The sequence below is a fragment of the Gracilinanus agilis genome, chromosome 4 (assembly GCF_016433145.1).
Source record: "Gracilinanus agilis isolate LMUSP501 chromosome 4, AgileGrace, whole genome shotgun sequence".
NCBI lineage: Eukaryota > Metazoa > Chordata > Mammalia > Didelphimorphia > Didelphidae > Gracilinanus > Gracilinanus agilis.
The window spans coordinates 492115187-492137945 of NC_058133.1; the positions used below are offsets into that span (position 1 = coordinate 492115187).

At 40.8% G+C, this 22759-nt stretch overlaps 1 protein-coding gene across 1 annotated transcript in view; it reads left to right on the forward strand.

Annotated features, from left to right (window-relative positions):
• Nucleotides 1-22303, forward strand: part of ULK2 (unc-51 like autophagy activating kinase 2) — an 84645-nt gene extending 62342 nt beyond the window's left edge. Inside the window, exons 15-27 of the mRNA XM_044672996.1 lie at nucleotides 1378-1512; nucleotides 3267-3412; nucleotides 3622-3702; nucleotides 4399-4685; nucleotides 4817-5004; nucleotides 5436-5545; nucleotides 8286-8435; nucleotides 9084-9292; nucleotides 11150-11328; nucleotides 14724-14842; nucleotides 15148-15305; nucleotides 19667-19802; nucleotides 20585-22303. Coding sequence (XP_044528931.1) covers nucleotides 1378-1512; nucleotides 3267-3412; nucleotides 3622-3702; nucleotides 4399-4685; nucleotides 4817-5004; nucleotides 5436-5545; nucleotides 8286-8435; nucleotides 9084-9292; nucleotides 11150-11328; nucleotides 14724-14842; nucleotides 15148-15305; nucleotides 19667-19802; nucleotides 20585-20652 — 1966 coding nt within the window. The 3' untranslated portion in view covers nucleotides 20653-22303. The remainder of the gene's footprint in view (nucleotides 1-1377; nucleotides 1513-3266; nucleotides 3413-3621; nucleotides 3703-4398; nucleotides 4686-4816; nucleotides 5005-5435; nucleotides 5546-8285; nucleotides 8436-9083; nucleotides 9293-11149; nucleotides 11329-14723; nucleotides 14843-15147; nucleotides 15306-19666; nucleotides 19803-20584) is intronic.
• Nucleotides 22304-22759: the final 456 nt, after the last annotated feature.

Consider the following 22759-nt stretch of genomic DNA (forward strand, 5'->3'; position numbering starts at 1 on the left):
TAGTATAGTCCTTACATTTGATGTGAATACAAGTGTCTGTGGCATCACTGGTGAGGGCCCTTCTGGCAAGGCTGGTGGAAATCATATCCCTCTACATGTTTTAGTATTTGGTCATGACAAAAAAGTCATCACTTGGTGACCAGATCTCAAACAATGAGCCTCCAAACTTAGCCAGGCTGATCTTCTGACATTAGACAGAGTCCTTCTGCCAATCACCGACCTGTCACCTTCTAGAGAACCCTGGATCACAGGGACCCAGGATGAAAGTAGATGACCCATCTCTGACCTCTTCTTGGAAGCCAATTTAACTTGGAAATTAAGTGCGTTCTGTTTTCCATTCTGTAGGAAAGTTCAGATGTACATTTACCAGCTGTATGAACAATTATATTGAGAGTTTCTTAATCTGAATTCTTAAAAGATAAAGAATGTTTCTTTGATGTTTTAAGTGCATGGTTGGTTTGTTTTTTATATTTGGAAAGAGTGTTAAAACATTCTAATGATTAGATAAATATGATCTCATTGTCATACTTTAGTATAGAAATACCATTTGTTTTGAGTATTGTGTGATCCTGTTATGATTGATTCTGTTATGGTATGATGAAGAGAGGGAATTCACAAAGCTTTATTAGGAAAGGAAAAAGAAAAAACTTAGCAAGCCTTTTTTCACACATGGTATTGTTCTGAACCTTGGCGAATTTTCAAGATTTGCTTTGGGATTAGAAATTGAACTAGAAATGTGAATTTATCTTAAGTATGTTGTTTAAGTTAAGTATGTGCATTTCTTATAGTGATCTCTTGGACAGCCTTTCCTACATTTATTAAAATTGGAGGAGGTAAAATTCTTGGGCCTAGTTATATATGAGTCATGTGGATTTTTAAAGAAAGGAATCACACAACATGTTTTGATCTTGAGAAATTCTGAAGTCCTTGGGACATCTTACATTTTAACAGCTTTTGTAAACACTCCACTCCTCTGCTTTTGAACTTCCTGTTTCATGTAGTTGATTTTACTAGAACTATTTTGCTCTCTCATGATGTTTTGAGGTCTGCAAGTGGGAGACATAGAGTACAGCTGACCTGGGAACTTCCTCCATTACAGTGTGTATTTGTTTTTTGGTCAGTTTGTGTCACAGTTCTGGTCTTTAGTGAAGGTTGGAAGAACTTTTGCTACTTTAAAAACCACAGGAACACACTTAAAACGTTTAGGTTTTAAAACTATTGTGTTTTAACTTGAGCTTGGAAAACCTTGCTATCATTCATCCCACATGCATACATGAAATGTTCAATCTTTTGCCCTCTATGATTTTCTCTAAACACCAATGATAGTTTGTGACAGAAGCTCTCTGATCAGCTTTTTTTCAAAAATCATGGTTGCAGACCCTGTCAACCTTCTCCATCACCACACAGTGAGACAGCACCTATTCCAGTACCCACTCAGTTAAGGAATTATCAGCGGATTGAGCAAAACCTCACATCGGCCAGCCCTGGGACAAACCCCCATGGTTCTCCAAGGTGAGCAGTTCTTTCGTCTGTGGATGTTTATGCCTTTAGAGTTTGATTATTCTCTTTCCAGACAGCATCTCTTGGTTATTTTCTATGAATGAAGTGTTAGAAAATGAAACCCGACTTTATGTAAAGTCTAGTTAAAGTCCCCCTTTGTAGTAGTGTTTCCCGGCCCACAGGCTTCAACACTATTATGCACTTGACCACCTGTGGTCTGTCAGTGATTCTGTCAGTGAAGGATCAGCAATTAGTCAACCTAATTTACTTGGTGATTGCCATGTGGATGTTGGGTTGTTTTTGCTTTCATTTTGGTCCTGTGATACTGGTAGAGGAGACTGCCAGGGAGGCACCTCTGAGCCTGAATTTTGCAGTCTATGGCTCCAGAGCAGGAATTGTTAGCCTAGAAAAGAAGTTAATTGCCAACTCCAGTAACCTCTCCTCAATCCTCATCTTTCTTGACCTCTTTGATCACCTTCTTCTCCTTGATTCCTTCTTTTCCCTGGGTTTTTAGGATACCACTCTCCCTTAGTTTTCCTTTCTCTTATTTGACTGACTGCTCCTTCTCAGTCTCTCCTTTACTGGGTCCTTATTCAGGCATGCCTCAAAACAATGAGTTTAAACAAGCTTTGTCCTGGGCCCTCTTCTCTAGACTATTTCACTTGGTGATTTCATCAGCTTCCTCTGACCCAGTTATCTCTCTGCTAATGATTCTCAGGAATGTGCTTATCCAGCTCTAATCTCTTTGCTGACTACTAGTCATCTTCAACTACTCATTAGCCATATCAAACTGGATGTCCTGTAGGCATACTATTTTATCATGTCCAAAATTGAACTCATTTTTCTCCCTGCAACCTAAAACCTTCCTGTTATCCAAACTTTTCTATTGTTGAGGATACCACTCTCCTCTCATTCCTCTAGACTTTCAACCTAGGAGTCATCATCCTGGATTCTTCACTCTCTATTACTCCCTATATCCAAGCTGTTGCTAATGCCTATTGATTTCGGTAGCATCCCTTGAATGTACCCCTTTCTCTCCTATGACATTGCTTCTACCCTGGTGCAGGCCCTCATTTCATTTGTGATTATCATAATAGCTGCTGGTGGGTCTGTCCACCTTTAGTCTTTCCCCACTCTGGTCCATCCTCCATTCAGCTACTAAAGTGATTTTCCTAAGGTGCAGATCTGACCATGTCATTGTTGTACTTGGGAAACTCTTGTGGCTACTGTTCCAACACCAATAACCAATAGAAAATCTCTGGCATTCTAGGACCATCATAACCTAGGCTCCCCACCCTGCCTTCCAGGCTTCTTATATCCCTACCTCATCCCCCAATTACTCTGCAATTTGCCAATATAGCTCCTGGGTACTCTTGAGCAAGACACTCCTCAGCTCTCAGAATTTTTCCCAACCGTTCCCTGTCCCTGGGAATGTTCTCCTTTGTCTCCTGATTTTCTTCAAGTTTTAGCTAACATCTCACTTTCTGCAGGAAGCCTTTCCTGATCTCTTTTAATTCTAGTGCCTTACTTCTGTTGATTACATATGCTTGTTTGTACATAGTTTTTTTATATGTCATCTCCTCTGTTAGACTGTGAGCTCCTTTAGGGCTTGGCTGTGTTTTGCCTTTCTCTATTTAGCACAGTGTCTGGCACCTAGAAAGTGCTTAATAAATATGCTTATTGATTAAAGTTTTAAAAAGCACACTAGATCATAAGGATTTTTCTTGAAATTCTACCTTAAAAAAAAACCAACCCAAACTTTTCAGATCTGCAGTGGTACGGAGGTCTAATACCAGCCCTTTGGGCTTTCTGAAGATGGGCTCCTGCTCTCCAGTCCCTGCAGACACAGTCCAGACTGCTGGGCGTAGGCTGTCCACAGGGTCATCAAGACCATACTCTCCTTCACCATTAGGTAAGGAAGGCATCAGGGATGAGTTATGGGCATGTTCATTTAATAAGATTTCTAACTATGCATAGTTAGGAATTTGTTTGATATTTTGTTTGTTATGTACTTAAAAAACTCTAATTTACCATGTTGTTTTGAGTTTGATATCTTTCACCTTTTGTGGTGATAGCGTGAAGAACAATCCGAACTTTCAATTCTTTGTCCTTTTCTTCTAGTTGGCACTATCCCTGAACAGCTTGGCCATTGCTGTTGTGGGCAGCCTCAGGGCCATGACTCTAGGAGCAGAAATTCTTCAGGTAGGTTACTTTAACCAGAAAATTAAATAGAATTCTACAGGTTGATTTTTTTTCCCCTAGTCAGTTGTCAGAGTAGAAATCATAGTAGGATTCTATTTTGATTCTTGAGTTATTCCACATTTTTGCAAGTAATCTTTAGTTTATTTCATAATTATTTCATTATCTCACTGTGAGTGTCATCATTGTTTTCAGAAAAGTGACTCCTAGGTAACAAAAAAATTATATGTAAGCATGATAATTGTCATTCAAACAGTGATAAATGAAGCAAAAAATAACCATGGGTCTCCATAGTATTCTTACTATTGTCTAAAATGTGATCTTCCAGCATTGCTAAAGGAATAGCAGTCACCTCCTATTAGATTTTTCTATTAATCCTATTTTCCCCTCCTAAGTTAATTGGTTATTTCACTTATTCTGGATCAGTTTGCTAGCTGCTGGTAGAGGTAGTAGATTGAGTTCTGTAAAATATTGTTCTTTAAGAACACCAAACATGGTGTGCGTTATCTGAATGATTGTTGAGGATGTGAGAGAGTAGTCTAATACCATTTCTCTTCCTGTGTTAATTGAGCACATCATGAAAAGAGAAGTTCTTTTTATAGTTATAAGACTGAACCTTATGTGTTCAATAGTTTTAGTACTGTAAGATGTGATCTACGTTTGTTCTACTCTTCTCTCCTTGTAAATTTTTGTTCATAGGTTCTCCAGTCCCACAGTCACAGTCACCACAATCTCTTTTGATGGGTGCTAGACTTCAGAGTGCTCCTACGCTCACAGATATCTACCAGAACAAACAAAAACTTCGAAAGCAGCATTCTGACCCTGTGTGCCCATCCCAGGCAGGATTTGGATATAGCTACTCACCACAGCCAAATCGGCCAGTCAGCCTTGGAACCTCCCCCACCAAGCACATGGGATCATCTCCTAGGAGTTCAGACTGGCTCTTTAAAACTCCTTTACCAACAATCATTGGCTCTCCCACGAAGGTTGGTTTATTAAACCATATTATAAATAGAGCATATTATAAATAGAGTAGTACTTAACTCATCTTTTAGCATATTATAAATAGAAAATGAATAGGCATGCTATTAAAATCATCTTTGTTTTATTTTTTTAGGCCACAGCTCCTTCTAAGATCCCCAAAACACAAGCATCTTCCAATTTGCTAGCCTTGGTTACTCGCCAGGGACCAACAGATGTGCAAGCTAAAGATGTGAGTGACCCCCGAGAGTTCTCACATTTTCTCTCAGCCCAAGGAAGTGAAAAGCAGATGGCTGAGCAGCATGGCAAGGCTCCATTTGGCAGGTAAAATAGTCCATTTGACCCATTTTTCTTTGTAGCCATAAGTTTAAAAAGCATGTGAGAAGAGCATAAATGTTTTCCCTTATAGAAGTTACAAGATTTTAATAAACAGCTTTTACATCATGAGAGTAGGATATGAAATTTCTTCTGTAGATATTTGGATATTTGTGAAAATTACAGCTGTTTCCTGGTGTACCATTAGACAAAATTGACTTCCTGGACCTAATGACCAGCTGATTTTGTTTGTTTTGGTTTTTGAAAATTTGTTTCCACCCTATGGTTTTTAGTATTTCTTACTTCTCACTCTGATGAAATTACCATTTTATGGCCTTCTTATAGCCCCAGTATAAGCCCTAGTCTTTTTGGCATGCAAGATAATTTTTATAAGATTGATCATTGCCTTTTCTATTGATAACATTACTGTCCTTTTATAGATCTGTAAGTACTGGGAAATTGTCAGATCAACAAGTGAAGACACCTTTAGGTGGGCAGCTATATCAAGGCAGTACAGATAGTCTCAACACAGAACGACCAATGGATACTGGTAAGAAGGATCAGATCTCTTTTTAAACATACTTGCATATTTTAATTTCATCATTTCTTTCTTCTGCCTACCCATTATCAACCCATTTTGGGGGATTTGTCTGTCATTGGAAAAAACAAGTTAAGCCTAACTCAAACTCATAATAAAGATCACTGTTAAGAATATAGTGAATCTTTTACTCATTTTTAAAGTAAAAATTATACTTTTTTTTTAAAGCTCTTACCTTCTGTCTTAGAATCAACACTATGTATTGGTGCTAAGGCAGAAAGAAGAGTAGTAAGGGTTAAGTGACTTTCCCAGGGACACAGCCAGATTTGAATGTAGGTCCTCTATACTCCAAGCCTGGTACTCTATCCACTGCCCCAGCTAGTGATCCAAAAAAAGACAAAATAACTCTTTTTATTCAACTTCTTTCTCACTTCCTCATCCCCTGCCATCATCCTCAGATTTCACTATTTATATCGATCACTTTTCTAACATCATGACTACACAATTCTTTCACTCTTGTCATCTTCATTTCCAGTTCAGGCACCTTAGATTTATCTTGTCCTCTTAGGATATTATTTGCCAGATATTACAGTTCCTCTCCTCCTTTTCCATGCCTCATACTTAGTGTGTTCTTTGCCCTCATCTTGTCTTTTTGTCTATAAGATTGTGTGCTTTGGCCCAGTGCTTGGTCCATAAATGCATGTTGACTTGACTTAGTTCATCTATTGTTTCCTATCCACCGAAACCATCTTGACCATTCTGGCTTCTTCCCTCACTCCTTAGTGCTGCCTGGGGCTGCTGAGCATTGTTGGAGAAAGTCCCAGGCAGGGGTGGAAGAATCTATGGTAAATGAAAAGACTGGAAACAACAAGTCACCCACAGGAATAATGAGAGGGCCTAAATCACTGAAACAGAATCAGCACTAAGGGGTGCTTCCCTGTCGCCTTTCTCCCTGCCCCTCCAATGGACATGCCTAAATCCAGTTTACTAACTTTACCCCCAAATCTTTTCTTTTTGATTTCTACCAATGGAATCCCCATCATTCCTCTGATCAGTCTCCCATTATTGGAAACCTTAGTTTTGTGACTGTTCTCTTTCTCATTTTTCATGTCCAGATGGTGGCCCATTCTTTGTCTACCTGAACTTGAACATCTGCCCCATCTCTTCATCTTTCACTGTAGCAGTATTCCTGAATCATAGCTCTGACCATGTCATTGCCCCCGCTCAGAAGTGGGTGACTGGTTCTTAATTATGTCTAGAGTTAAATATTGACTCTTTTTTTTGGTGTGGAAAGCCCTTTTCAGTTTTATATACTACTCCCTTTCAAACACATATTGATCCAAAATTGGTTTTTTAGATCCTCGCCTTCAGCATGTCATCTGTCTTCCTCTGGAACTTTGCATAGGTCATCTCTGGACCTAAACCTCTCCCCTTCCTTCTCCTCCATTTCTGTCTTTAAGAGCCCTTGGTTTTCCCCCAAAACTCAGATGAAGCACGTTTTCCTACTCCAAGTCTTTGCTGAATCCCTAGCCTAGGACTTTTTCTCTAAATACCCTTGTCTTTATTTTGGACCTACTTTGTGTATACTTGGGATTTGTAAATATAGAATGTAAACTTGTCAAGGGTAGCCACTGTTTGATTTTTCTTTGAATCCCCAGCATTGGCTGGTTGGGGCACTTAAGAAGGTGCTTAATAGTGATAGATTAGAAAACTTGAACTTGAGAGCTACAGAACCCAAGTCTGCTTACCCCACTTTGCTACTTAGCATCTATGTGACTGCTGGCAAATCAGGTGGCCTCTCTGAGCCTCCTCTGCTTAGACTAGTTGACTTTTTAAGGTCCCTTCCAGGTCTGGACATGTGATCTTATCCTCACTCACATTTATAAATCCAGTTTTGTTTTTCCTGCTCAGTCCTTCTTAGTGGTTCCCTATTGAATATTAAATCAAGTTTTGATACTCCTTTGCTTGACCTTCCCAACTAGACTGCCCTCTGCCTTTCCAGGATTATCTGATGCTGCTTTTCTCTCACATCCTCTATGCTTTGGCTAAGTGAGTCTATTCATCATCACATGTCCTCTTTCCTCACATGTTTCTCTTCCCCCTCAGTTTTGGCTCATGCTCTTTCCTGCCTAGAACTTGCTTTTTTCCACCATCCTAGTCTATCCAAATCAGTCTCAAAGGCCAGCTTATCTAGGAGTAACACAATCTTTCCCTTTGTGACCACACACAGCACTTTGTACATTGGGGCTGCTCAGGCATGTGGTAAATATTTCCAAGTACATGTCTGATAGCGTCCAACTTGACTGCAAGCTCCATGAGGGCAGACTTTTCTAATTGCTAAGGCTTAGTAACATTAACACAGTAGTAACTTCCTTTTTGGTCAAGTTCTGAAGGAATGTGCTTGGTGGGGTAGTGGAAAAAGCCCTATCTTCTGTCTTAGAATGAATATTAAATATCATTTTCAAGGCAGAAGAACAGTAAAAGCTGGGCAATTGGGGTTAAGTAACTTGCTCAGGGTCACATAGTTAGAAAGTGTTTGAAGTCAGATTTGAACCCAGGAACTCTTGTCTCCAGGCCTGGTGCTCTATCCACTGAACCACCTAGCTGCCCCCAAATCTGTACAAAGTTAGGAGACAGGCTCCCACAACAGCACGATTTCATTTGCAGTGTGGACTAGGGACATCTAGGAGAGCAAGATAACATCGAGTGGCTTGTATTCTACGAGAAATCATATTGTGTCTTTCTCTTGTAGCTCCTGCAGGGACCTGTGGCATTGTTCTGGGACCTCCTGGGGCCACTGGGGCCAGTTCTAGGGCTGTAATGTTTACGGTAGGATCGCCTCCCAATAGTGCTACACCTCCTACTTGCACCCAGATGGTTCTTCGCACAAGGACAACCTCAGGTGAGTTATTGTTTTCTCATGGCAGGCTAGGTTGGGATTGGAATGTATCAAGTAATTAGAGTGGTAGCTCTGTGCTATCTTAGAAATTGTCAGTGGTTTCAATTCAGACCTAGCCCAGGTGGGACAGTGAAGTGAGTCATTCAGGCTGGGCATTCTAGTCCCCGTCTGTTCTTGGCAGGCCAGAGACCCTCTTTAAGACCTTAGCTTGGCTTTCATTTTGCAGACAAGGAAACTATTATTTGTAGCCAACATTTCACAGCAGTTTAAAAGTGAAAAATGAGAACACATGGAATAAGTTTCATGTTTTTAAATGTGAATCATATATTGATGGAATAGTCTGAGGGATAAATGTGCAGTCTGAGGGTGCCTTAGATTGTACCTGCAAGTCCTTTGGAAAATGGAAGTTGTGCTAGATATGTTGGTGTTGTTGCAAGTACTCTTATCTCTTTGGAGAAATAGTTCCTCTGAATATTTGGGACAGTGTTCAGCCAAATTTCCAATTTTATGAGTTGTAGAGAGCATGAAGATAGAATTGTGTGTTTTTTCTCATCTGATATATTGCCTCATTGGTTCTGTGATATTAACTAATAAGTAGATGAGTTAAAGAATTAGCCCCAGGAGCCTTGTCTCTGTTTTCTCTTCTCGTAGTTGGATCAAACAGCTCTGGAGGGTCTCTCTGCTCCACCAGTGGCCGTGTATATATGGGATCACCTCCTGGGATTTATATGGGCTCTTCTCCACCCGGAGCAGAGGCAGCGCCAAGCCTGAAGTACACACCTTATGGCACCTCCCCTCCCAGTTTGGAGGGCTTTATCACTTTTGAAGCTCCTGAACTTCCAGAAGAAACTCTCATGGAGGTAGTGATAAAGATATTTCAGCATTTTAATGTCATATTTAATACAAAGTAGAAAAGGCACCACTGAATAACACTTGGCCATTTTTATTCCTTTTTTCTGATTTTGTCTTTTTCATCCACAAAATGCTGTTAAGTTCTTTAATGAATGAAGGAGATGCTACTTTCTTGAATAAAAGATTGAGCTAATGGAAAACCTCTAAGAAGGCTATAAGTTGCTCTTAGTTACTCAGTTAAGTTACTTAGTTAAGTGATACCCAGGGAGTCCCAGCATAAAAAAAAAGGACTTCTTATTTTCACAGTTTTTTTTTCTTCAGAAGAGAGAGAAAACTCATAGACACATAGCCAGGGATTATTAAAAATGGGAAAACCATCCACATTGCCAGAGACTAGCCTGCTCATGCAGCCCCTCCAGAATGAATCCCTGTTGTCTGCAAACAGATTGAGTGAAGGATTTTAGCCCCAATGAGAACTTTTACACACATTCTAAGATTTCCGTATTGGAAAGATCATCCTGAAATAGTAGATTATTTTTTCAGATGAGACTTTCTGGAATGGGGGCATTCTGTTCTCCAAGCCAAGGTCCTTCCATCCCCAGAGCTTTTAGCTTACTTCTCTTCCCAGACTACCTGAGGGTGCATATATTCAGCATTGGCTCCTATCTTCCCACCTTTGAAGCCAAACCCTCTGGTGGCTTGAGGGAAAGCAGTTGATGCCCTGAATTGTGCCAGGTCTCATTTTCCTGCTACTAGAATTTCTCAGGAGCACTGCCTTTCATCCCCAGTGGAGAAAGAGGATCAGTAAGGCCAGCCTCTGTCACCAGTCTTTGATATCTGTCTTGAGGGAACTTTCTAGAGCCAAGGTCAGCAGGGTTTCTTATTGCTTCTTGCCCATCACATGCCATGCCCTCCTCCTTGCCATGCCCACCTCCTACACTGAGTTTCCCCACGACTTATTCATTCTACTTCCCTGCCAGCATGGAATTAGGTGAAAGCTAAGTTGAATGTGATGTTTAATTCTTTTAGGCCTTTACTCTGATCTAGTTGACCTGTCCAGATTTTGCCATTGGGTTCTTTTACCACATTTGAAGATAATTAAGTCACTCTAAAATACATCTGTACCTTGAGGGAGGAACATAGTACTCTCTAAGGAGCACTCAGACATGAAGAAGAAATTAAACTTTTTTTTTTTAAACCCTCACCTTCCATCTTTGATTCCAAGGCAGAAGAACATTAAGGGCTAGGCAATGGAGGTTAAGTGACTTGTCCAGGGTCACACAGCTAGGACGTGTCTGAGGCCAGATTTGAACTGAGGACCTTCTGTCTCTAGGCCTGACTCTCAATTCACTGAGCCACCTAGAAATTAACCTTTGAAGTGAACATTGTTAGTAAAAAAATGGTACACGACTTCAAAATTTACAAATGGACTTTGAGATGAATTATTTGGGGATATTATTTACTGAACCTGGACTCCTTTTTGTGAATTAAGCTTCCTATAAGAACAGGGACTGTTTTGTTTTTGTCTTTTTATCTCCAGCACCTATCACAGGACCTGGCCCAATCAGTAACTGAACTGTTTTATAAGTAACTACTGATTTACAGCGAGTTACTTAGAATTTCTATTTCTTTTTTTTTTAAACAAGATGAGAAGTGCAGTTCAGATACAGTTATCTGTCCAGGTGTAAACTAGTATAGCTTTTTAAAAAAATTTTTTTTAATTTTTTAATTTTTTTATCCTCTACCCTCTGGAAGTGAAGATGGTAATATTTTTCTCTGCTAGTGAATATGTGACTTCAGGAGTTTTTCTGGGCAGGTGGGTACCATGTGATTAAAGTTAAAAGACATCCCCCTCTTCCCTACAGAGGGAGCACACAGACACGCTTCGTCACCTGAATACGATGCTGACATTCACTGAGTGCGTGCTGGATCTGACAGCCATAAGGGGAGGTAATCCTGAGCTATGCACATCAGCGGTATCCCTGTACCAGATCCAGGAGAGTGTGGTGGTGGATCAGATAAGCCAGCTGAGCAAGGACTGGGGGTAGGTGTCTTCTGTGAACTTGTGTGTGTGAAATAATAACCTTTTATCCAATTTATCCAGTCCCATCAAGAGAAGAAATGAGAAGATAACCTAGAATTCTTTGTTCTGTTGTAAATTTATTGTGTTAATTAAGATAGGGCTTGGGAATGTTTTCTTATCAAGAAACTTGGCTTTGAAGAGACATGGAAAGGAACCTAGAGTAGTAGATGGCCCTGCAGGTCAGATAGATTTACCTTGGTGACCTATTTGGTTTTCCCATTTCTGGTTTTTAAAAGAAATCTGTATCTTCTATCTTAGTATCAATTCTAAGACAGAAGAATAGCAAGGGCTAGGTAATCTAGGTTAAATGACTTTCCCCAGGTCACACAGTTAGGAAGCATCTGAGGTTTGATTTGAATCCAGCTCCAGGCCTGGCACTGTATCCATTGAGCCACCTCTCTCCATCCCTCTCTTCCCCCATTTCTGTTTTTGACACTCAGAGAGAGAAAGGACATTCATAGTTTCCTTTATGCCTCAGTATGTCCTACTGTGTTTTTCCTTATTTTAAAAACTTCTCTTGAGGACAATATTTAAACTGGAACTGTTACATTTTGAAAGAAGTTTTATTAAATTAATACAGGAGTAAAAAACTGACCTCATTTGCCATCAGGTAAGAAAAGAAGAGAAGAGTTTGGGGGTTTGTGCTAATACAGAACTACTACAGCTCCTTTTGTTTCCTCTGAGCATCGGAATGTATGGGAACAATTTTCTGACAGATCTGAGAGATGTAGAGCCCTCTTGGAAGCAAGTAGTTTAAAACAGGGAGAGTAGAGATCTTTGTCCTACCCTTTTTTTTTTCCCCCCTGACTTTGCCACTTTAAAGTCCCCACTCCCCACACTTTCCTTTATGACAAATAAGTACAGTCAAGTAGAATCCATTGGTTGGGTCTAAAACATACATCCCACAGCAGGCTTTAACCCAGTCTCTTTGCCAGCAAAAGGGGAGAGGGTGGGAAGAGGTGGGCTTCAGCATCAGTCCTATTTATGTTTGTCTTAAATCACTGTAGTCATCAAGTGATTTGTCCTCTTGAATTTAGTGATTTTACTTTGCCCAAGTCTGTACAAGTTTCTCTCATTTCTATTCATTTCTTAGGATGCAGGAATCTTACATCACATCACCCTGGCTTCCTGTTCCAACTCCCTGTGGGCTGCAGGCCTTTTTATTTTCTACTCACCTCACTGCCATTCAGAGGGCTTTCCTTCTGAGTTTGCATCTTATCTCTCCATTAGAATGTGAGCCTCATGAGGGCAGGAAATAGGTTTTGCCTTTCTTTGCATCTTGATGCAACACATGGCACAGAACAAGCCCTTAATTAATAAATGCTTGTTGACTGGCCAGTCCTCCTCCAATCCTCCTCCAATCTGTGGGTTCCCGTTTAACTTCCTGTTTGTTGCTGTCACAATGGCAATCAATATTTTGTTACATACAGAGCCTTTCTCTTTTCTTGGACCTCCTTGTGGAGTATGCCTAATAATAGTAATATCGCTTAGGAACCTATTTTGCTTCAATTCCAAATTGTTTTCCAGAACAGTTAGACCAATGCACAACTCTGCCAACAATGGCTTAGTGTGACCATCATCCTCTAGCCTCCTCTTGTATTTGCATTTCTCATTTTAACTAATTAATGGTGTGAGGCAGAAACTTCAGTTTTCATTTGAATTTTTTTTTCTTAGTGATTTTGAGCATTCTTATGACTGTCAGTAGTTTAACTTTCTTTTGAAAACTGCTTGAGAGAATGTCTCTCTGCCATTGTACACATGGCACCTGGCTGATGTTTCTAAGATTGGAAAAGTCTCTCAATCACCAAGCATTTTTAAGTACCTCCTATGTGCCAGGCACTATACTAAGGGCAGAGGATACAAAGAAAAGGCAATAACTGTCCTCTCCTGAAGAAATTTACATATCACATATGCATGGAAATGTCAGTATAATATTCAGCCATTCTAGGAAGAAGGCAAGTAATATGCTATAGGTTGTATATATATTATAATACATATTTCTATGTTTGCCATGCTATGAAAGAAAACATTGCTAACATTAGAGAAAAATTCATAGAGGGAATAAAGTAAAGAATGGTATGCTTCCAAAAAACAAAAGAAGTTGAAGAGCTGAAGCTCTGGGCGGACAATAGGCTTTAGAGCAGAAATAGGGGAAAGAAGAATTCATTTGTGGGCATGTTAAGCTCAAAATGTCTCTGGACATCCTATTTGAAATGTCTAGTAGACAGCAGGTAAAAATATCTGTAGTTGATTTAGCATAGAGATGATGGTGACCCAATGTGCCGATTAGCTGAGAAAGAAGGAAGAAAGAGAAAAAAAGAAGGACTGGGACAGGACTTGGGAGAACACCACCAGGCAGGGGACATGATGACCATGGAAGGAGAACAGGGAGAGAGCCACTCTCCATGATAGGAGAGTGGTCATTGCTTTCACTTTCAGCAGATAGTGAAGAAGGACGAGGTCTGATGGCAATGAAGACAGTGGAGGCAGCACTGGGTAAACAGTTGTGTGAAAGAGAGGTGAGACATAAGATACTAAGTGGAAGGAATGGTGTAGGCTGTGTTGAAGCTGTGGCTTTGGTTGGGGAGAATTGTGCTGTGAAGATCTGAGAGAGAGAAAGTGAGTATTCTGACTGGGAGAGAGGAATGGGAATAGATTGGATTGCGGACATAAGGAGACAGCCATCTCTTTGTCAGAGATTAGGGGAAAGGAGAAGGGGATGTGGGTCAGTGGGGTTGGGAGATGAAGAGAATGTAAGAAAAGGCAGGTGGTACAGTGAATCCAGCTCAGGACTCAGGATCTAGAAGGTTTGAGTACAAATCCAGCTTCAGAGACTAAGAAGCTTTGTGACCCTTGGTAAGCCACTTAACCTTCATCTGCCTCAGTTACCTCAATTGTAAAATGGGAATCATAAGAGTACCTTCCTCTTAGGGGTGTGAGAAGCAAATGAGATGATTGTAAGGTACTTTTTGAACCTTAAAGCACTATATAAATACTAGGTATAACTAACTTATTAAGAGACTATATATATTCATCAAAGGCTCATACTGGCATCACAGCAGAACTGCACAGCCACCCAAGCACCATTTCTAGGTTGGCATGTGGGAGATTCAGTGATAATATTATGTAAGCCTTCTCAGAAATAATTAGGGTATAGCCTTGTCTTTCCTGTGTTGTTTTTAATTTTCCTGTTTTACTAATGCATAGCCATTCAGGTTTGGGGAATAGTCATTTCACCTTGAGAGGTCTTGCCTCTTTTTATATCCTAAGGATGGGGAGGATATCTGATAAATGAGCCAAGTTGAGAGAAGTTAGGTCTAATATTTAAAGTCTGAATTTTTGTGTTTCCTCTCTAGACAAGTAGAACAATTGGTATTATACATGAAAGCAGCCCAACTGCTAGCTTCGTCTTTGCACCTTGCCAAAGCCCAGATCAAATCAGGGAAATTGAACCCATCGACTGCTGTTAAACAAGGTATGGAACATGGCAATAGAGTAGCTATTTTCTAGCTTCAGTGACTCCTTTAATCATTTCAGGAGGAGCTGATAGGAGTTATTTAAGAAATTAAAAAAAAGAAAGTATATGCAGTAGATGGAGAAAAAGGTGGCTGTGTTAATGTTATTTTAATTAGAAGAAAGCCTTAGGGGTAAAATGGGGGTTTTTAGTCCAATTTTCTAATATCAGTCCTAATTGTGTAACCAGAGTAAAGAAGTAGGAAGAAGAGGGGATCTTTTCTATTTTTATATTGACAGATTTGTGCCATGTCTTAACTTTTCCAGTTGTCAAAAATCTGAATGAGAGATATAAATTCTGTATCACCATGTGCAAGAAACTTACAGAAAAGCTGAATCGCTTCTTCTCTGACAAGCAAAGATTCATTGATGAAATCAATAGTGTGACTGCAGAGAAACTCATCTACAATTGTGCTGTAGAGATGGTAATCCTGCACAGTTTTCCCCTTTGTATGGTTTAAATGTGAACGGTAATGGTTCTCTGAATGGGACTTCTTTCTTGGAAGATGACCTGCTGACTTGCATCAATCATCTCTTTTGCACCATTTCTTCCTTTTAAATGGATGTGCAGCACTGTCTTAATTCTGAATTTGTGATTACTTTGCAATGAATGGAATAAGTCTAAATGCTTCTTGTTGCTTAATTGTTAATATTATTTATATATTGAATTTAAGAATTGTGCTTGCTGTGTGCAGAGTTTTTTGTTTTTTTTAACCCTTAACTTCTGTGTATTGACTCCTTGGTGGAAGATTGGTAAGGGTGGGCAATGGGGGTCAAGTGACTTGCCCAGGGTCACACAGCTGGGAAGTGTCTGAGGCTGGATTTGAACCTAGGACTCCCATCTCAAGGCCTGACTCTCAATCCACTGAGCTACCCAGCTGCCCCCTGTGTGCAGAGTTTTATTCTTGGCATTAAGGGTCACCTAGATTAAAGAAGGCAATCCTTGCAATGTAGGCCCTAGCATAATATAAAAGAAAACAGGTCATGTGCTCCATAGTAGGAAAGACCATTTGCAACTCTGGGAATCAGGGACGGCTTCATGGAAGTGGTGGCATCTGAAGTGGGTCTTGAAGCATGGATAATATTTTCACAGGCAGAATGGAGATTGGGACCTTCTAGGTAAAGGCATAAACCATGGGTTCTGAGGTGGGATAACAAGTTCCCAGTGAAGGGACAAGCCAACATGTGGTCTACACATGGTGTGTGTAGAAAAGGAGTGGTGAGAGATTTGGAAAGGTAGTTTGGAAACAGACTGGGAGAGTAATGATCTGCTCAGCTTGGACCTTGAAAGAGAGCCTTGTTGTAGAGTTACTTCATTGGATGCATGATCTTATCACTGGGAATAGCTCTCCAAAAGTGCATGTCACTGCCCAGCCACATCTGTAATTTTTTTTTTAACTGCCTTTTGTCTTCGTATCATTTCTAAGACAGAAGAGCAGTAAGGGTTATGCAATGGGGATTAAGTGACTTACCCAGGGTCACACAGCTAGCACATATTTAAGGCTAGATTTGAACCCGTCTTCCCAACTCCAGGCCTGGTGCTTTATTCACTGTGCTACTTAGCTGCTCTCTCTGAACTGATTTGTATGCAGTCCTCTCACAAATCCTCCACTGACCCTAGAAGGAGTAAACAATTAAATGTAAGGAAGGCCTCACTTTAGACTTGGGTTGCTCCTATTCATGTGCTGCTGGATGAAGCTAGAGAAAAATCATTAAGCCCTGGTGACTGGGTCTTCACTGTGCCAAGGCAGTCCTTTTACACTTTCCATGGCTCCCCATCCCCAAACTTTGCCTCCTAGTTCACTGAAAAAATTCAGACCTTTCATTGAGAACTCTTTTTGCTCCCGTGTCTCATGTGAAGAGATGGCCCTTCTCTTGGCCAAGGTGAACCCTTCTGTGTGCACAGATGATTGGTTCCTTCCATCTTGTCATATCTATCCCTCTTACTTCAGTCTCCTCATCTACCAGCTGCTTTGTGACTGCCTATAAGTCTTCCCCCCTCTCCCCCCCCAACTCTCCCCAGACTCCCGCCTCCCATCTCTCATTCTCTTCTTTTGGGGCTCAACTCCCTAAGAAAGACCATCTATAATCAATGTCTCCACTTGGCTTTCTACTCTCATCCCAACTCTGCTGTCTGTCTTCCAGCCCCATCATTCAATTGGAGGTGTTATCTTCTAAGTTGTCTCTGCCTTCTCTTAGCTGCCAAATTTTCTTTTCTTTTTTTTTTCTTTTAAACCCTTAACTTCTGTGTATTGACTTATAGGTGGAAGAGTGTTAAGGGTAGGCAATGGAAGTCAAGTGACTTGCCCAGGGTCACACAGCTGGGAAGTGTCTGAGGCCGGATTTGAACCTAGGACCTCCTGTCTCTAGGCCTGACTCTCAATCCACTGAGCTACCCAGCTGCCCCCTTAGCTGCCAAATTTAATGGCTTTTTCTTAGTTCTTGTCCTTTTGACTCACTGAAGCCTTTGACTCTGCCCCATCATCTTTTTGGTTCATGACACAGCTCTGACTTGTTTTTCCTACTTCTGATGGCTTCTCAGCCTCCTTTTCTGGATCTTTGTCCAGGGCATGCTCACTCAGAAGAGGGTCCTGCACGGTCTTCTTTTTTCCCTTTGTTTACTTCCCTTGAGAGTCTTATCTGCTGCCTGAGATATTATCTTCACATCTCTTCCAGTGATTCTCATTTTCATTTGTGTAGCCTTAACCTCCAGGCTGACATCTCCATCTTTTAATGTTTTGTAGACTTCTTCACCTCAGCATATCTAAAGTTGAACTTAATTATCTTTTTCATCAAATCCTCACCTTTTTCATCTTCTACTCAGATGTGAGTGTTCTTTCTTAGGTACAGACTTAACTATGTGCCCCCCCCCATTACCTCCAGTATCAAATCTAAAATTCCTTATTTGCCTTTTAAAGGCTTTCATAACCTGTGCCCTTCCTATTTTTTTAGTCTCCTTATGCCTGACTGACCTCCCTGCATGTATTCTGTGATCCAGCAATAATGGCCCTATTACAGTTCCTTGTACATGATGATCCATCTTCCATGGATCTATCTAGCTTATATGACAAAGGATAAGAAGAAGAGGGAGAGACAATTGAACAAAATTAACCAACACATTGAATAAGTCTGCTGTTTGCTGCAGTGTGCCGTCACCACAGATCCCAGCTTTTGTTGGGAGAGCAGAAGCTCTGCAGCTCTCTTGTCTTCAGGCCAGGTCTTGCCCCACCACTCCTATACTGCATTTAGTTCCTCTTCTCCTTGGATTTGATGCTTTTTAACTCTGCTCGTGCCCCTCCAAAACTAGGTTTTCTGTGCTTCCCTAGCTCACTCTATTCTGTTCATGGACTGTCACTTCCGTGACTTCCTTGCAGGGGCCATTGCGAAGACTAGAGGTGCTGCTCTCAGCATCCCGGGATACCAGGACCTGCTCTTTTTCATCACTGAGCTCCTTGGGAGGGACTGGAGTTCAATCACATCATTCTGCATTGTTTCCCAGAATCCCCGGGTCAAGTCATAGCTTTACTAGCAGTGAGACAGGCTCCACCTGGCTTTTCACACAAACCCTCCAATATTGTCTTTGCCATTTTTGCCCTTTGGCTGAGTTCGGTGTGGAACCTCAGAGCTGTTTTGATTGATATTTATCTCCTCAATGATTAGGAACATTCTTTCATAAAGTTGAGGACTGTTCGTATCCTTTGGCGACTTCTCTCCTGGCAAATGGCTTTTGACCTTGGTATTTTTGTGAGTTACTTATATGTGCTGGACAGTAGAGCTTTATCACATATTGATAAGAGTTTTTTGCCCAGTAAGAATTTCCCTTCTTATCCTATTTGCATTAATTTTGTCTATGTAAATGTACTTTTCATTCCATGTAGGTGAAATGATCTCTCTTATCTTTTTTGGTATTACTTTTTTCTGGTCAGTCACCAAGCATTTATTGAGCACCAGTAGTTATGTGCCAGGCCCTTTGTGAGTGCTGGGGACACAAGGAAAGGTAGAAAGACAGTCCCTGTTCTTCGAGGACTAATTTTGAACTAATTTTGTCAGAACTCATGGTTCATCCATTGTGAAGCAAGAGTTAGAACATGGATAATGGCTATGTGATTTGCACTTCTGAAGAAAGAGTGAACTTGTGGGACAATTGGAAGGACTCTTAGAATGGACTTTAGAGATCAGCTCATCTGACTTGACAGATAAAGAAACTGAGGCCCAGGGAGGCTGAGTGACTTGCCCAGGGTCACACAGCATGTTAGTGGCAGAGTTGGAACTAAGACTGATGTCTCCTGGCTCTCTCATTACTGCCCTTCTCCCTGTGTGTTGGACCACAACATGAGGAAATACTGAATTGTGCCAAACTTGAGGAAGGAGAATGCTTTACCCAAAGAATGGTCATAATGATTAAGAGAAACCCTGGATATCATGGAACAATAAAATCCTTGGTTAGATGAAGACGCTACATCAGATTACATGCTGTTTAACCAGATATCTCCTAACAAAACTACTTTTTATGAAATACTAGGTTCTTAATTATGCAGTTGGATATTTAACCTTTTATATCGATATAAGAAAGCTATTTATGGTCCACTTGAGAGAGCTTTTATCTTTGCACTAAAAGTTCATGTAGATAAAGTTTTAGCTTTAGAGTTATTTATATGCTAATTCAACTTATAATTTCCTCAGAATGTATTTGTTTAATTCCAAGATTTAAAACTTTTTTGTTTTAAATACATTTTGTTTGCTTGGGGGTAGTTTGGAAAGTTGTGACTATATCACCTCTTCCCAGGTGCAATCTGCAGCCCTTGATGAGATGTTTCAGCAGACGGAAGACATTGTGTATCGGTATCACAAAGCAGCTCTTCTTTTGGAAGGCTTAACAAAGATCCTACAGGACCCTGCAGACATCGAAAATGTCCACAAATGTAAGTGTCCCCCCAAAGGGGCTTGGGGAGAGGAACTGGAGCTTATAATTCTGTAAAAAGGAAAATGCTGGTAAAATTGGTGTCCTTTCTGACCCCCAAGCTCAAGAGAGTTTTCACTTTCATAAGTGTTTCTTTAGAAATCTTTTAAGAGGTTATTAACTGGAAAAATGCCATATCTCCAGAAGTTCAGATTGATTCAATCCTGGTGAAAGCACTACAGGGGAGGGGTAGCCTCCTTACTGGTAATAGAGATTCATGCCAAGAGCACTTGCTAGCACTGCAGTTAGGAAACTCCTACTATGTGCCAGGCATTGCCCTAAGAGCAGGGATACAAAAAAGAAGCTAAAGTTAGCCCCTGTCTCCAAGGAACTCCTAGTCTTATTGGCCTGGACCTGGGGATATGCAGTGGGATCAGAACATTCTCTGTTGACCCACACAAACATTCTAAATCTGGGTCGGGCATGTCTTAACTGCATTTTCAGAAGAAGAAATCAGAGCTCAGACTTTGGTCCTGGTTTTAAAGTGTGAAAGCCTTCCCTTCTCAGGTTCTGTCAGTCTGAGCAGGTTAGCAGCTAACAGATAAGAGCTTTGCGCTGCTCCCCATCTTCATGGGAGGGATGGCCTGTCATGCTCCGTGTTTGTCAGAGTGCAAGGACAGTTCTAGTGACTCCTGTCAGTCCAGGGCAGTTAGAGGGTGAGAGTCTCCTTTTCAGTTTGAGTTAGTCAACTCTTCCTGGCTTACATTGTCTGTCCTAAAGCGAATGTTCTGTTTTTGTTTGCAGATAAATCTAGTATTGAAAGAAGGCTATCTGCACTCTGCTATGGGGCAGTGACTGTCTATGAGCCATAGCCTCTCCCATGGACCAAGCAGCAGTGATATCAGGGAGCTGGGGCCCTGGGACCCTCTCCCCACAATGGCTTTTAAGTTGGTGCAGGCCAAAGAGGACCCCTAAATGACTGCTGTATTTGTAGGAATGATCTGCCTTACAGAGAAGCGCCCTCCCTCCCCCCTTCCCCCTTTCCTTTGACAGAATCTCCCCGGTTTTCGGACTTGGTAAGTGCATCCTGGACTGAAATGAAGGATCAAGGCAGCGATTCTCCTTGAGGATCTTGGGGAATGGTGAGTGCTGCCCCAGCTCCCACAGCAGTGGGGGAGATGCTGCTGGAGATGGAGTCGCCTTCAAGGTTTGCCTCTCAGACTGCCAGGAAATGCCTGAAGCATAGACTGGGAAACTCCAGCCTGGGCAGGCAGGGGCAGGTTTGACTCTTAGGGTGAGTTGGCTCAGTCTGAGCAGGCACCCCAAGAGTGAGATGAAAAGCTGGCCCTTGGAAGAAATTGTGCTCACTTTGTCAAGAATCCCACATTTGACCTGACTTTTGTGGCTACAGCTTGATTTCCTTCTAACAGATTTCATATTGCACTAATTTACTAAAGCAATTATATTGGACTTTGCAGAACTATTCATTTAACACCACCAGATAAGGCACAATGGACTTACTCCAAAAAGTTTCATTTTATTGTAAATAAATCCTTTGCGGAATTTCAGATGTAACTTCTAGGAGACTTTTAAACAGACTGTACAAACTTATATTCATGTGAACTTTTGCCTTTTTTTACCTATTTGTCTACAGCTACCAATTTTTTCAGTAACAGAAATGTTTTGAGTTCCTGGTTGTTTTTGCTTTTCCTATATAAGGCTTGGTTACATTTTTTGTTGTGCATGCAGAATGTGCATTAATTAGCGCCTGTGATCTGAAGGGGTGTGTAAAAAGCACTCTCTGTCTATGGTTTCTTGGGCAGTATTAGAACCAATGCTGGAAATTGAGAGGGGCTCTCAAGAATATTGAGGCCCAAGCCAAGGTTGGTAATCTAGATGCTTGTTAATGATGTGGGGTTTCTGCATCAAATTAATGAAAAATCAGGTTCGCTTTTTTCTTAAGGAAGCGGGGGAGAGGGGCTCCCCCACCTAGGTGGGCACTTTTCATTTCAAGCTCAATTCTTGCAGCTTACCAAATAGCAAGGCCTGGAGTATTTAGGTAAGTTACCTGAAGACTCCTCTGGAAATGGTTCCAATATTGTATTTTATTTTGTTTTTGTTACTTAACTGCTTGGATACTTGAATAAACCATTCTCCAGAACAAAATCATTTTAATCCTCTTAGCTAACGTGGTCTGGACTCTTGGACAACGTTGTACAGTAGCTCTGGCATCGATATTGTTTTAGTGTACTGATGAAAACCATGAGTTTCTCTTTACTCTGACAAAGTAATGTAATTTTTACCTTATTTATCTGTATGAAATTCCAACAGTTAATTTGGACGTTTATTTATAGAATGTTTGTATTTCTAGGTCTTTAATACAGTGTTTCTACCTCTCATTTGTAACAGCATGCATTCTTCTGGAAACTAGGGAATAACTCACTGAACTGTGGTGTGAGAGCCTTTTTATTATCACCTGTATAAATGTATATTAAGGTAAAATAAAACTGACAAAGGTTTCTAGGTGCAGTTTGGTCTGTTCCAGCACTTCTATTCCTGAGAGGTAGCTATCCTTTTTATCTTGGATAATAACAGTATGTGTATAATATTATTTTATCTATATCTATTTATCTTTAAAGTTTACAAAAAAACTTTACATATAATTTCATTTGATCCTCACAACCCTAGGAGGTAGGTGCTATTATCCCCTTTTTGTCAGATTAGGAATCTGAGGATGAGGTAAAGTCACACAGATATGAAGTGAATGAATATGAAGCTCTGAAGAGAAGCCTCTCAAGTTGGCCTGACTCCAGGCCCAGTTCGCCTTCACTGGCCCACCTTGCTGCCTGTGCAGACACCCCACATTCTTCTGTTTCACATATTAGGATGATGGAATTATAGAATCAGGCTTAGGGTCACATAGCTAGAAAGTATCTAGAAGTCCGATTTGAACCCAGGACCTCCAGACTCTTTTTTGAG